The 16,410-nt window shown below is 37.0% G+C and overlaps 1 protein-coding gene across 1 annotated transcript in view; it reads left to right on the forward strand.

Annotated features, from left to right (window-relative positions):
• Positions 1-15,116, forward strand: part of LOC123565388 (28S ribosomal protein S29, mitochondrial-like) — a 37,021-nt gene extending 21,905 nt beyond the window's left edge. Inside the window, exons 8-13 of the mRNA XM_053549808.1 lie at positions 4,174-4,253; positions 7,047-7,122; positions 8,784-8,843; positions 9,120-9,227; positions 13,523-13,637; positions 14,540-15,116. Coding sequence (XP_053405783.1) covers positions 4,174-4,253; positions 7,047-7,122; positions 8,784-8,843; positions 9,120-9,227; positions 13,523-13,637; positions 14,540-14,625 — 525 coding nt within the window. The 3' untranslated portion in view covers positions 14,626-15,116. The remainder of the gene's footprint in view (positions 1-4,173; positions 4,254-7,046; positions 7,123-8,783; positions 8,844-9,119; positions 9,228-13,522; positions 13,638-14,539) is intronic.
• The last annotated feature ends 1,294 nt before the right edge of the window (positions 15,117-16,410 follow it).

Genomic DNA, 16,410 nt, shown 5'->3' on the forward strand with positions numbered 1-16,410 from the left:
AACTCTGACACCTAGTTTTCATGAATTATGTCCCCTTTTACTTAGAATTTATGGTTAATTTTATTGTATTTTCACCATATCTCAGTAATTAGCTCGACTATTCATAGAATAGTAGAGCTATTGGACTCGCCCATGCGTCGGCGTCCGCGTCCGCGTCCGCGTCCCGATTTGGTTAAGTTTTTGTATGTAAGCTGGTATCTCAGCAACCACTTGTGGGAATGGATTGAAACTTCACACACTTATTCACTGTGATAAACCGACTTACATTGCACAGGTTCCATAACTCTGTTTTGCTTTTTTACAAAATTATGCCCCTTTTTTGACTTAGAAATTTTTGGTTAAGGTTTTGTATGTAAGCTGGTATCTCAGTAACCACTTGTGGGAATGGATTGAAACTTCACACACTTATTTACTGTGATAAACTGACTTACATTGCACAGGTTCCATAACTCTATTTTGCTTTTTCACAAAATTATGCCCCTTTTTTCGACTTAGAATTTTTTGGTTAAGGTTTTGTATGTAAGCTGGTATCTCAGTACTCACTAATGGGAATGGATTGAAACTTCACACACTTGTTCACTGTCATGATCTGACATGCACAAGGCAGGTCCCATAACTTTATTTTGCTTTTGTACAAAATTATGCCCCTTTTTCAACATAGAAATTTTTGGTTAAGTTTTTGTATGTAAGCTGTTATCTCAGTATCCACTAATGGGAAAGGATTGAAACTTCACACACTTGTTCACTGTCATGATATGACATGCAGTGCAAAGGGTCAATAACTCAACTTTGCATTTTACAAAATTATGCCCCTTTTTCAACTTAGGAGTTTTTAGCTCGACTATTCGAAGAATAGTCTAGCTATTCTACTCACCCTGGCGTCGGCGTCGGCGTCACGCCTTGGTTAAGTTTTTGCATGCAAGTACATACAGCCATCAATTAAAGGCATATAGCTTTGAAACTTATTTTTTCTTTTTCTAGGTCAATTACCAACCTCACTGGGTCAAGTCCCATAACTCTGACATGTATTTTGAGCAAATTATGCCCCCTTTTGGACTTGGAAAATTTTGGTTAAAGTTTTTCATGCAAGTTATTATCTCCAAAACTAATGCAGATATTGATTTGAAACTTCACATGTGTCTTCGGGGTTATAAAACTAGTTGATAGCAGCAAGTCCCATAACTCTGACTTTCATTTTGGCCAAATTATGCCCCCTTTGGGACTTAGAAAATTCTGGTTAAAGTTTTGCGTGCAAGTACATACAGCTATTTCTAAAGGGCATATAGATTTGAAACTTATTTTTTCTTTTTCTAGATCAATTACCAACCTCACTGGGTCAAGACCCATAACTCTGACATGTATTTTGAACAAATTATTCCCCCCTTTTAGACTTAGAAAATTTTGGTTAAAGTTTTACATGCAAGTTACTGTCTCCAAAACTAATGCAGATATTGATTTGAAACTTCACATGTGTCTTCGGGGTTATAAATCTAGTTGATAGCAGCAAGTCCCATAACTCTGACCTTCATTTTGGCCAAATTATGCCCCCTTTTGGACTTAGAAAGTTCTGGTTAAAGTTTTGCATGCAAGTACATACAGCTATTTCTTAAAGGCATATAGATTTGAAACTTATTTTTTCTTTTTCTAGATCAATTACCAACCTCACTGGGTCAAGTCCCATAACTCTGACATGTTTTTTTTTAGCAAATTATGCCCCCTTTTAGACTTGGAAAATTTTGGTTAAAGTTTTACATGCAAGTTATTACCTCCAAAACTAATGCAGATATTGATTTGAAACTTCACATGTGTCTTCGGGGTTATAAAACTAGTTGATAGCAGCAAGTCCCATAACTCTGACTTTCATTTTGGCCAAATTATGACCCCTTTTGGACTTAAAAAATTCTGGACAAAGTTTTGCGTGCAAGTACATACAGCTATTACTAAAAGGCATATAGATTTGAAACTTATTTTTTCTTTTTCTAGATCAATTACTAACCTCACTGGATCAAGTCCCATAACTCTGGCATGTATTTTGGGCAAATTATGCCTCCTTTTGGACTTTGAAAATTCTGGTTAAAGTTTTACATGCAAGTTTCTATCTCCAAAACTAATGCAGATATTGAATTGAAACTTCACATGTGCCTTTGGGGTTATAAAACTAGTTGATAGCAGCAAGTCCCATAACTGATATGCATTTTGGTCAAATTATTCCCCCTTTTGAACTTAAAACTCTTTTGATATTTAACCTTTTTGGGTAATATTTTCCTGCTTCTGGGACAATATTTCGAATAGTCGAGCTTGGCTGTCTTACGGACAGCTCTTGTTGGGTTAAATTCTTATATGTAAGCTGGTATCTCAGTACCCACTAATGGGAATGGATTGAAACTTCATACACTTGTCCACTGTCATGAGCTGATAAGCACTATGCAGGTTCCATAACCCTATTTTACTTTTTTACTAAATTATGCCCCTTTTTCGACTTTCTTATTCATTCAAGCGACAAGGCTGTTAAATAGTCGAGCGTTGCTGTCCTCCGACAGCTCTTGTTACTAAATGGATTTGATTCAAACTTAAAATAGTTGTTCCACCTCATCACCCAGATGATGTGACATAAGGTGCTTAACTCTGACATAAATTTTTTTTATGAATTATGTCCCCTTTTACTTTAAATTTAAGGTTGATTTTGATGTATTTTCACTATATCTCAATTATTACAAAATGGATTTGATTCAAACTTAAAATAGATGTTCCACCTCATCACCCACATCATGTGACACAAGGTGCATAACTCTGACACCAATTTTTCATGAATTATGCCCCTTTTTACTTAGAATTTAAGGTTAATTTTGATGTATTTTCACTATATCTCAATTACTACTGAATGGATTTGATTCAGACTTAAAATAGATGTTCCACCTCATCACCCACATCATGTGACACAAGGTGCATAACTTTGACACTATTCATCTTGAATTGTGTCCCCTTTTACTTAGAATTTAAGGTTAATTTTGATGTATTTTCACTATATCTAATTCTGATTGGCTTAGAGCCAAAGGGAAGTACCCTTTTTTTAACCTTTGTACTGAGTTACTTTCCCTTAAATTCCAGGAATTAGTCTATTTTTAGAAATCCTATTTTTAGATTTTCAATATTTTAGGTATTTTTCTAACTTTTTTATTATAAGTCCTATGTAAAAAGTAAAAATATTTTTCCGTGGTAACATGGGTCGGTAAGACACTTTTTTGTATTCACTTTTAGTGTATCTCTAATATTAGAGATTTAATATATTTACTAGTATTACTATACTAGTATTATACTAGTATTACTTATATGTGGAAGCCCAGGATGAAGTACTCCAAAGTATTTTTAAGATTCCTTATGGTTGCCATTCTTCTGTGACAAGACCGTATGGTGGGGGTATGAGTCACTCCTGTGACAGTTCTAGTTTCTATAAAAGGCATTGGGTGGCAGGATTACATTTTTATGCCCTCTACCACACACACACCTGAAAAAATGTTTTGGAGGGGTCTGATTCAAACTTACAGAAATACATTACTTTGAAGAGAACTTGGGCATATTATCATGATATTTTGATCCTCATAATGACCTTCACCTTCAAGCTTAACCCCCCCCCCCCCCCCCCCCAAAAAAAAAAATATCTTTGTAGGGGGTCATGATTTGTGGTTTTGAAAATGCAGCTCCTTATTTCATAAAGGTCGGGGAGGCATAAAAACAGGGAGTGTGGAAGGATCATGATCTAGCAATTAAGTTATCTTGGCCTAATGTGTATTAGGTGGTTTTTATAATGTGGTTTTTTACACTTGGCCATTTTAGTAAAAAAGTTAGATATACTGGGAAACATTTTACTGGCAAACTTCATACATATCACAGATACTTCTTAGCAGCAAGAATTACTTATTATGTATGAAAATATTTACACAGATATTTCTTTCCATGATTTGGATAAACATTTTGATTTAAATGTTATCACCCAGTGCAAAATCAGAGTTGCTGTAACAATTACACTAAGGCAACAAGTTGTAGTGCTGATATAATATTCATGTTGTTGTTGATCAGTTTGGTGGTTGAGGGTAGATTTTTATTTTGATTCAGTGATGTTAGATATTTTACCTTGACAGCCAATCAGTCTGATATTTTCATTATTTGTTTCAGGGTATAAGTCGTAGGAAATATGCATCTGATTGTATTGGTGTGATCTTCAGAGAAATTAAGTTGAAAGCTTCTGAAAAGCAGTAAGTATTAGTTTATCCTTATCCACCAAGTTCTGCTTTATCTGCTATCTAAAAGGGCCTCCATGGCCAAGTGGGCCTCTGTGGCCAAGTTGTGCTTTATATGCTGTGTAAAAGGTCCTCCATGGCCAAGTTGTGCTTTATCTGCTGTCTAAAAGGGCCTCCATGGCCAAGTTGTGTTTTATCTGCTGTTTAAAGGGCCCCCATGGCCAAGTTGTGCTTTTCTGCTGTCTAAAAGGGCCTCCGTGGCCAAGTTGTGCTTTATCTGCTGTCTAAAAGGGCCTCCATGGCCAAGTTGTGCATTATCTGCTCTCTAAAAGAGCCTCCATGGCTAAGTTGTGCTTTATCTGCTGTCGAAAAGAGCCTCCATGGCCAAGTTGTGCTTTATCTGCTGTCTAAAATGTCCTCCATGGCTAAGTTGTGCTTTATCTGCTCTCTAAAAGGACCTTCATGGCCAAGTTGTGCTTTATCTTCTCTCTAAAAGGACCTCCATGGCCAATTTTTGGCTTTATGTGCTGTCTAAAAGGGCCTCCATGGCCAAGTTGTGTTTTATCTGCTCTCTAAAAGGACCTCCATGGCCAAGTTGTGCTTTATCTGCTCTCTAAAAGAGCCTCCATTGTGCTTTATCTGCTGTCTAAAAGGACCTCCATGGCTAAGTTGTGCTTTATCTGCTCTCTTAAAGGGCCTCCATGGCCAAGTTGTGCTTTATCTGCTGTCTAAAAGGGCCTCCATGGCCAAGTTGTGCTTTATCTGCTCTCTAAAAGGGCCTCCATGGCCAAGTTGTGCTTTATCTGCTGTCTAAAAGGGCCTCCATGGCCAAGTTGTGCTTTATCTGCTCTCTAAAAGAGCCTCCATGGCCAAGTTGTGCTTTATCTGCTGTCTAAAAGGGCCTCCATGGCCAAGTTGTGCTTTATCTGCTCTCTAAAAGAGCCTCCATGGCCAAGTTTGGCTTCATCTGCTATCGAAAAGGGCCTCCATGGCCAAATTGTGCTTCTCTGCTGTCTAAAAGGGCCTCCATGGCCAAATTGTGCTTTATGTGCTCTCTAAAAGAGCCTCCAAGGCCAAGTTGTGCTTTATGTGCTCTCTAAAAGAGCCTCCATGCACAAGTTTTGGCTTTATCAGATGTATCAAAGGGCCTCCATACCCAAGTTTTGGCATCAAAAGACCTTTATGGCCGAGTTTTGACTTTATCAGCTGTATCAGGGGGCCTCCATGACCAAACTGTATCAAAGGGCCTCCATTGCCAAGTTTTAGCTGTATAAGCTGAATTAAAAGGCCTCCGTTGCCAAGTTTTAGCTTTATCAGCTGTATCAAAGGGCTTCCATGGCCAAGCTGTGTCAAAGGGCCTCCTTTGCCATGGTTTGGATTTATCAGCTGTATCAAAGGGCCTCCATGGCCATGTTTTGACTTTATCAGCTGTAACAAAGGACCTTTATGGCCAAGTTTTGCTTCATCAGCAGCATCAACTGGCCTCCATGGCCAAGTTGTGCTCTGTCTGTTGTATCAAAAGAGCCTTCATGGCCAAGTTTTGACTTGATCAGCTGCTTCATAGGACCTTCATGGCCATGTTTTGACTTTATCAGCTGTATCAAATGGCCTCCATTTCCAAGTTTTGCTTCATCAGCTGTATCAAAGGGCCTCCTTTGCCAAGTTTTGGCTTTATCAGTTGTAACAAAGGACCTTTGTGGCCAAGTTTTGCTTTATCAGCTGTATCAAAGGGCCTCCATTTCCAAGTTTTGCCTTATCAGCTGTATCAAAAGAGTTGTGCTCTGTTTGTTGAATCAAAAGAGCCTTCATGGCCAAGTTTTGGCTTATCAGCTGCATTAAAGGACCTCCATGGCCAAGTTTTTACTTCATCAGCTATCAGGGGGCCTCCATGGCCAAGCTGTATCAAAGGGCCTCCGTAGCCAAGTTTTGGCTTTATCAGCTGTATCAAAGGGCTTCCATGGCCAAGCTGTATCAAAGGGCCTTCATGGCCAAGTTTTGGCTTAATCAGCTGCATTAAAGAGCCTTCATTGCTAAGTTCTGGCTTTATCAGCTGCATCAAAAGACCTCCATAGTCAAGTTTTGAATTTTATCAGCTGTATCAAAGGGCCTCCATGGCCAAGCTGTATCAAAGGGCCTGCATGGCCAAGTTTTGGCTTTATCAGCTGTATCAAAAGGCCTCCATTTTCAAGTTTTGCTTTATCAGCTGTATCAAAGGGCCTCCTTTGCCAAGTTTTGGCTTTATCAGCTGTATCAAAGGACTTTTGTGGCCAAGTTTTGCTTTATTAACTGTATCAGAGGGACTCCATGGCCAAGTTGTGTTCTGTCTGTTGTATCAAAAAAGTCTTTATGGCCAAGCTGTGCTTTATCAGCTGCATCAAAGGACCTCCATGGCCAAGTTGTGTTCTGTCTGTTGTATCAAAAGAGTCTTTATGGCCAAGTTGTGCTTTTTCAGCTGCATCAAAGGACCTCCATGGCCAAGTTGTGTTCTGTCTGTTGTATCAAAAGAGTCTTCATGGCCAGGTTGTGCTTTATCAGCTGCATCAAAGGACCTCCATTGCCAAGTTGTGTTCTGTCTGTTGTATCAAAAGAGTCTTCATGGCCAAGTTGTGCTTTATCAGCTGCATCAAAGGACCTCCATGGCCAAGTTATGCTCTATCAACTGTACACGAAAGGACTCCGAGGCCAAGTTGTGCTTTATTACGTGTGCCAAAGGGCCTCTATGGCCAAGTTGTACTTTATCAGCTGTAACAAAGATTATTCTTTCTTTGCAGTTACCAAGCAGCTTTATGATGTACATTGTATTTTCAGGCTGAAGGTGCTTGTTGCAGTGGAAGGAGTCAATGGGTTTTGGAAAAACACCACTATAAAAGAGCAGAAACAACTGGTAACCAGTTATACATTTACTACATACATGTAGTGTAATCTAATTTTCATTACATGGAATCCTTTCAAAATATGAAGATAATTTACTCTCAGTATTTGTGATTGAAAATATAAATTAAAAAAAAAACATATCCTGAACAACTAAACTACCTAATTCTGCATTCACACTTACAGATTTACTTAAACCCCTTTTTATGCCCCTGCCCCCTTTGAAGAATCGATGTTGGGGGTGGGGGTAAATTGCTTTTCATCTATCAGTCACTTTTGTTAGTCATTCAATAGCTTGGTCCATCTGTCTGACGGTATAGCAAACGGTTTCGGCCCAATAACTTGAGCTCCACTTGACCCAGAAGATTCAAACTTGGTAGCATGATTGGGCTTAAGAAGTAGATGACTCCTAATGTTTTTATGGTCAGTAGATCAAAGGTAGTCACAGGGGCCTGAACCTTCAAAACGGTTTCTGCCCAATATCTTGAGAACCACTAAAGTCTTGACCTAGAACCATCAAATTTGATACCTTGATTGGGCTTATGATGTAGATGACCACTGTAATTTTTGGAGTTAGTAGGTCAAAGGTCAATGACACATTGGCCTGAAACTTGAAAACAGTTTCTGCCTAATAACTTCAGAAGCACTTGACCCAGAACCTTATAACTTTGGGTGCATGATTTGGCTTAGAAGTAGATGACCCCTGTTGTTTTTAGCTCAACTATTCGAAGAATAAGTAGAGCTATTCTACTCACCACGGCGTTGGCATTGACATCGAATCAGCGTTACACCTTTGTTAAGTTTTTCGTACCAGTCCACATTTTGATAAGTCGTTTGAGATAAAGCTTTGAAACTTTCAACACTTGTGTATGTGATTACCAATTGTTTTATGTTTCTAACCATTAAATGCATTTTTAAACCATCATGCGAACAAATAAATATTGTTTATATAATAATCCTGTAGTAGTAATGAATTAAATGGGGCACTGAATTGATGCATCGATTTGTATCGATGAGCTCTTTAATTTTCAAAACATGAATGGACGTTATTAGCGTCTAAAGCAAGAGTCATAAATAATACTCTTTTGGCTCCCTTTAGACCTCCCATACCACCACTAAAATACAGTTAGCCCGCTTACCTCTATAGGGAGAGCGCAGATCTATGGATCGTGGTGTCGCAAGTTCGAACCCTGGGTGAGGCTTATGTTCTCCGTGACAATTTGATAAAAGACATTGTGTCTCAAATCGTTCGTCCTCGACCGCTGATTGATGTGTAGAAGTTGGCAGTTACTTGCGGAGAACAGGTTTGAAGTGGTACAGAATCCAACTGCCCGTAGTTATATAACTGAAATACTGTTGAAAATGGTGTTAGACCCAAAACAAACAAACAAACCACTAAAATACTTTCTCTTTTTTTTAGGGCATTGTCACTTGAGCATTTTGCAGCATAGCATTTTTCTCTTTTTCTAATTTTTTAGAAAACATACAAAAAATGTTACAGCTTATCTCCATTCAACATTGATTTTTAATGTGGCATTTTTCCGGTATTTATTGAACACCAATCATACAAATCTTTAAATATTGAAGTGTACTGTACTTCTGACAGCTCTGTTAATTTTTAAAAGGACTTTTAAGTTGAAATGTTGATTTTATGATACATTCCTGTTGTTTCAGGTGTCGGCACTACAGGTGTCTACTTTCCAACATTTTCTAAAACTGTTTCAGCCTGACTGGGTAAATATTTGATTTGTAAATCTTTTTCATTAGCTTTCTGCAAAACAAAACTATAACTTTTTTTTAAATATTGTATCTGTAAATTAAATATGTACAATTTGAACATATACAGCACATTTCTATGTAGTGGCACATGTTTAATGTTGTTACAATCAATGTTTACACTTGAGCAATATTTATATTGATGAAATGTACATATGTGGAAAAATGGTTCATTTTTTGAGATCAGTGATAACACTTAGGCAATATTGATATTGATTTTATGTACATATTCAGACAAATGGTGTTTGTGTTGGAACAGTATGTGCAGATGTTGAAGCCTTAGATACAGAACTGGATAGACATAAAACTCCATACACTCCTCATTCTCTCCTGAAAAAACAGGTAGTCAAAATTTCAAAAGTACATTACTTGGTGCTTACTAGCTTGGTTGTTGGTAAATCATGATTGCAGTGTGTTATCACATATGGCCAACATTTGTCTGCAAAGCTAAGATTTTAGTTTGTTATAAATGTGAATCAATATCTTAAGACTCATATTGGAAATATTGTATATGACTTGCTATTTTTATGCCCCCCTTCGAAGAAGGATGGGTATATTGTTTTGCAGTCGGTCGGTCGGTCTGCCAGTCGGTATGTAGACCAATCCGTTTCTGGATGATAACTCAAGAATACTTGGGCCTAGGATCATGAAAGTTGATAGGGAGATTGGTCATAACCAGCAGATGACCCCTACTGATTTTGAGGTCAGTAGGTCAAAGTTCAAGTTCACAGTGACGCAGAACAGTTAAATGGTTTCCAGATGATAACTCAAGAACACTTAAGCCTAGGATCATGAAAATTGACAGGAAGGTTGATCATGACCAGCAGATGACCTCTATTGATTTTGAGATCAATAGGTCAAAGATCAAGGTCACAGTTAAACAGTTTCCAGATGATATATCAAGAATTCTTTGGCCTAGGATCATGAAAGTTGACAGGGAGGTTGGTCATGATCAGCAGATGACTCCTATCGATTTTGAGGTCAGTAGGTCAAAGGTCAAGGTCACAGTGACCCTGAACAGTTAAACGGTTTCTGAATGATAACTCAAGAACACTTGGGCCTAGGATCATGAAAATTGGTAGGGAGGTTGGTCATGACCAGCAGATGACCCCTATTGATTTTGAGGTCAGTAGGTCAAAGGTCAAGGTCACAGTGACCCGGAACAGTTAAACGGTTGCCGGACGATAACTTGAGAACGCTTGGGCCTAGGATAACGAAACTTGATAGGGAGGTTGATCATGATTAGCAGATGACCTATATTGATGTTGAGGTCAGTAGATCAGAGGTCAAGGTCATAGTGACCCGTAACAGTTAAATGGTTTCCAGATGATAACTGAAGAACGCTTGGGCCTAGGATCATGAAAGTTGATGTGGAGGTTGGTCATGACCAGCAGGTGACCCTAATTGATTTGAGGTCAGTAGGCCAAAAGTCAAAGTCACCCGAAACAGTTAAACCATTTCCGGACGATAACTTGAGAACTCTTGGGCCTAGGATCACGAAACTTAAATAGGGCAGGGATCATCCTACAAGGCGATTTGAGCGATATCGTCACTTTAAAGTCGGCCACTTGGCCTAATTATGGTCTCCGGGCGAAATCCGAATCGCCGAGATTTTCAGAGTGTTGTGATCTGTTTACTTTAAGTTGTAAAACTTGATGCATATTCTAGATTTAATTACCAAGAAATCCATTGTCAACCCCGCCTACTTGCCTGTCAAACTTCAGCCAATCATAGCGTTAATATCCCACTGTAGTTAATCAATAATATTGTAAGCCATCGCCATTTTGAAAATTTTTCGAATCGGCATGTAAAAAGCTGATAAACTTAACGACTGCATGATCTTATGCATCAGTTGTATATTATTTCTTGATTTCATTAAAAATTACTTCAAAAAATATTTCAAATATGGCCAATTTCTGTAAATATATGTATTGCCCGGGCGCTGTGGATAAAAAACGATCCCGCAGACATCTGAACTGCCGTACAAAATACTGTAAAAAGATTGCCAATATCAACAAGTTTGGAATTATTTTTGAAAAGATTAATAAATAAATCAGTTAAATGTATAAATCTGAACAAGTTGATGCAAAAATTGGGCATAATTAAAGCATGAGAATCATGAATGAAAATTTTCACCGCGATTCAATCGTGCACCTGATAAATTTACGAGTTTCAGACATGTAAATTTCAGATGAAAATTTAAAGGCGACTTTTTCATAGCTCAGTTTGTACTTTATTTAAAAATTCATGATAATAGTAATGCAATATTCAATTTCCTTAGATAATTACTGTTTATAAGTTACAGCAAGACCCATAGAAATTGGATATATAGGTGGGAAACTGAATACTATATGCCGAAACTTCTTAAATTCCTTGATTTCTCCGTAAATTCTGTGGAGGGAGAAGTCACTTCTCCCTAAAATTTTAACCTAGGATGATCCCTGTAGGGAGGTTGATCATGACCAGCAGATGACCTCTGTTTATTTTAAGGTCAGTAGGTCAAAGGTCAAGGTCACATTTACCCAGAACAGTAAAACATTTGTGTACAGTGACCAAATAATTTCTGTTCCCTGTGCAATTACTGAATGCATCAAGGGGGCATTTTGTGTTCTACGAGTGCTTGTTCATATTTCCATCTCTTTCAATATAATTTTATGTGCCTAGATAAGAAAGGAATTTTTTTATTATACAGTTTAATGTAACATTATTACATTAGATGCAGCTTATAGAGTTCAGAACGTACCAGCAAATCCAGATATTGAAGATTTCATGGCAAATCTTTAATTCATGTTTCTGAGATGGAGATGTTAATTGGAACATCATTGTTATCATGTGTAAAAATCTGGAAAACGCAGGTAGAATTGAGTAATTTTGTATACAAGTTTATCTTTAACAAAACCTTGTCTTATTTTTGCTGACTTGGAAATGCAGTACAATCGCGGTCCTGTGAAAAGCTAAGGGACGAGCCGTTTGTTTCGTAATGTCGCATTTTCCTTTGAACGCAGCATAGGTTTTTTCGCTACGTCTACACGTCGTAACAACTACCCAAATGTAATATCTATATGTTGTGATATTAACACGTGATTTTCGTATCAGAGTACATGTGTACCAGATTTATGTATACTTTAAAACTGAATTGTCTACGCCATACTCTTAACTCTGTCCTCCCTTACCCAGTTATCCTGTCGGCTGACCTTGGACCATTACTGGATTGCCAGGAATGCGTAAATTGTCTGTTCTGATTAAGCTTTCCTTCCAGATGACTTTGGACCCTTCACTGAATTGCTTGGAATAATAAAACGATAATTTACAGACGATCAGGACTTTAATATTTATTATTATCTTCTTTATGCAGTGATTGTATGAGATGTATAGATATCAAAGCAAGTGTGACTGATATGCAATCCGATCTGAAATATCAATCACTCTAATGTCAAATAACTTGTGTCATAGTGTACAGCATATGTGTTTCGCATTTAATTAGTAAGTTTTCACACGTTAATACCTGTTTACGCCCAGTTAATGGATAGTGACACTTTCGACTCTAAAGCATTTTTCACGCTTCACCACAATGACCAGGACTGGTTAGCTATAAAGGCAGTACTGATGTTATTGGTGGCAGTAAAGTATCATATACATATGTTAATTTGCCTAACCCTAACCTCTAGTCAGTATAGTGTACGCTCAGTGTACTGCCTATAGTCAACTTCGATACTGCATTTATAAGTAACGCATTAAGAATGGAAGATGTGAAAACTTAGCTGAAAAAGGTATTCATAAAATTGCATCTCAGAGAAGTTGAAAACAGGCTGTAAGGGCATAACAATACATTCGTAGGAGCTCATTTTTTGTTAAATTGCATTTTCGTAAAGCTGCGACTTTGTAGAAATAAGATGGAAAGCAGGCGCGACTACAACATCGTTTCGTAGTATACCGGTATTTCGTTAAATTGCGATTCGTAGTACTGCGAATGCACTGTAGATGTATATTGTTTTACTCATCTAGGCCTGTCTGTCAAGAGTAGACTATTTGATTTCTAATCAATAATTTCAAAATGCTTCAGCTTATAATACTCAAACAGCTGTGATCTGTAGATGAACCATTTAGTTACAGGAGAATGCTTTGACCTAAAGCTGCCAAACTTCATAGAATGGTTACCTGTGGTCAAAAGATGACCCCAATACTTTTGGGCTCATTAGATCAAGGTCATATTCAAGACTGAAAAAATGGTTTCAGATTTATAACTGGAGAATATTTGGGCAAAGGGCTGTCAAACTTCATAGAATGATTACATGTTGTTTGTAGATGACCTCTTTGTTTTGGAAGTCAGTAGGTCAAGGTAACAGTGACCTTGAGATATAAAATAATTGCCAAATTGTTAGAGAATGCTGATCAATAGCTGGGGAACACTTGTATCTGCAACAAAATTATATTTCTTCATTGTATATTGTCAGTAAATTATCGCTATTTATTTGGAGTTATTAGGTCATGGTCGTGGTATACCTGTTGAATTTTCGTTCAGTTTGCTGCCTTCGGTACCTGTCTTTGGTTCAGATTAAATATGGTACTTACTCAATTAAAGGGACTTATGTCAAACTTTGTTTTGGTTAATGCACAAGATATTTTTTCTGTTTAAGGGTTTTGAGTTCATGGATCCATTTATACCAGTATTAGTGCCAGAGTACAGTTCAAAGGAGGCTCATAACTGCATAGATTACTACATTGAAAGGAAATGGATCATCAAACCTAGAGGTATGTTTTAATAATTTGGTATTTAAGATACTTTGTTAGTATATGTACGGTACATGTTGTATCTTGCAGTCAAACCAGTACCAATGAGCGCTTAGTACATACATAGAACAAGTTTCCTAATGACTTGCTATCTGCACAGCCAATTAGTTCAGTAGTTGGTGCACAAGAAAACCAGTCTTGAAGTAGTCAGTTTGAACACTAGGCATGGAAAGTGAACCAAAGACATATCAAATGACTCCAGGCGGGCTAAATGCTTTCCACAATGACTTGACAGAAGGCAATATGTTTCCCTTTTCTCATACTTAATAAGCTTTTTGCTGTGAAGATGTTGGCAGTAAAGATACTAATTGGGCAGTTAGAAAACTATAAGGTTAACAGATTACGTAACAAAAATTATTTTCAAAAACAGAACTAAAACTAACCTGCCCACTTAGCTCAATAGGAAGAATGCCCATCTATGGATCGCGAGTGTGATCTTCGGGTGGGCTGTATGTTCTCTGTGACGATTTGATAAAAGACATTGTGTCTAAAATCATTTGTCCTCCACCTTTGATTCAAGTGGGGAAGTTGGCAGTTACTTGCGGAGAACAGGTTTTAACTGTTACAGAATCCAGGAACACTGGTTAGGTTAACTGCCCGCCGTAACATAACTGAAATTCTGTTGAAAAATGGCATTAAACCCAAAACAAACAAACAACTAAAACTAGTATCAAGGGAAACAAATAAAGACATTGATTTTGTGAACAAATAACTTTGATTCAGTTAGTAAAGATTATCAGCAAAGACTTATAATGAGATTTCTAGGTTTAATTTGCTGTTTACAGAGTGATTGACTATACATAATGGAAAATAGTATTCTCTGGTAGGCATTTATATCAATCCTATATTTCTTTTCATTTCAGCATTAACAGAGGAAGGAAAGAAAGAACTTATGATGCTCAGTAACAAGAATCCCTTCAAATTAATGGAAATCTCTACTTGGTGGTAACAAGTGAATGGAACAGACATGATTGGGCAGTTTAAACTCGTTAGATCACTATAAAACAATATTTTTACCTGGACAATGTGATGATGTTGTTGATACAAATTTATTTTTGTTTATGAGATCAAAGAATTATGAGATCAGGATCCAAGGTTTTGAAAAAGTCTTAAAAGGCAACTTTGCCTTTGGTCGATTTCAAGATTGTGCTTAGAAACAGCCAGTCAGATGTTGGTATGTGTGCTAGTTTTGATAAAATAAGTATTCTATCCTCAAATTCTGCATCATAGAAAGGTTTCCATTCAAATATGCAGAGCTACCTGCAATACAGCTGATGATATGCAACATCAGTAGTGGTGATCTTTGAACATTATTTTCCTCAGGAGTTAAATTTATCTGTAGATAAAAATGTGTTCATGTCAGACATGAAATACCACACAAACTGGTGTTAATAAATTGCGTTTGAAGTTTAAAAGAATAAACAAATTACCAGACAAAAATAGTTTCTTTGTTGATGAAAGGCAACTATCTTCCACCTCAAGAACCAAGGATATATGACTGAACATGCCAGGTTTTCACTTCATCTGATGGTTTGCACTTCAAACGGTAGCTGATCAGCCTGGTGGTATTTTGAAAAAGTGCTGACTGCCTACCAGGTGGCAGGTGATTCCTTGTCTTTCATCATTATTTTTTTATCATTATTTTCAAATCGGGCTGAAATATCTTGAAACAAACTGGCAGGGCCTCTGTTACTTAGTGGTTGAGGTCATTAATATAATATATCTATTAATTTCTGTTCTAGAGTGATGGTAAGTTACCATTTTGAAGCAGTAGTAAATAACTTACCATGTGATAAAGAAATTCTAATTTGTAGTTATCATGCCTAAAATGAATTTTTAATGGGTACACATGCATAAAGTTATATAGTTGGAATAGAAAACCAAAGTACGAGTCATGAAGATATTTAAAGCTTGGGACAAGCAAACTTCAGTGAAGAATTTCTTCTAAAAGTAAAAAATTCGAACATTGAATAGTTTTCTTATTCAGTCTTTCAGCATAATAGTGCAACATTGATTTATAATGAAAGTTTTCTTAGACAACTAAACTTGTTATGTTGAACACAAGTCACTGGAATCAGCAACAGTTATGAAAGCTTTAAAACTCCATTTCTTCTACAAGTAATTTTCTTGATTTGAAAAAAAATACAGTTTGGGTGTTAACTTCAAAAACATAAATAATATATACTTATTTCAACAAAATTTTTCAAAAACATGCCATGGACCGACTTACTGAAAACCAATGATAGTGGAAACTTTCCATAACACTAACTAGCTCAATTTCAAAATAATTTGACATACTAGGCCCATTATCAAAATTGTTCAAGCAGTCTGTTAGACTTTGGTTCAGAGATCAAGGACCATCATGGCCACATTATTATACATACAATAGAAATCAATTTCAGTGTTAGATTCACTGGCAGTCATATGTAATATTTGTTTGTTTCATCTTTGACATTAGCAGAGTCATCAATATTAAGGGCATTCTTTATTAGTACTTCTGAAACTTAAAAGCTATAATTGTATTTGATGCTGCCCATTGAACTGGATCTACTTTCCCGACATAGCACAAAATGTGTACCGTTGTTGAAGGGGAAAAGTCTTGTAAAGTTCCTGTAGTCTCTGGAGTACTTCAAGGCACAGTGCTCAGTCCCTGTTTGTCGTTTTTTTTTTTTTTAACAAATCTGAATGATCTTTGTAGAAGCTAACCAAGAAATATTGTGAATTTTTAGCTCAC

The sequence above is a fragment of the Mercenaria mercenaria genome, chromosome 8 (genome assembly GCF_021730395.1).
Source record: "Mercenaria mercenaria strain notata chromosome 8, MADL_Memer_1, whole genome shotgun sequence".
In the NCBI taxonomy this organism is placed as follows: domain Eukaryota; kingdom Metazoa; phylum Mollusca; class Bivalvia; order Venerida; family Veneridae; genus Mercenaria; species Mercenaria mercenaria.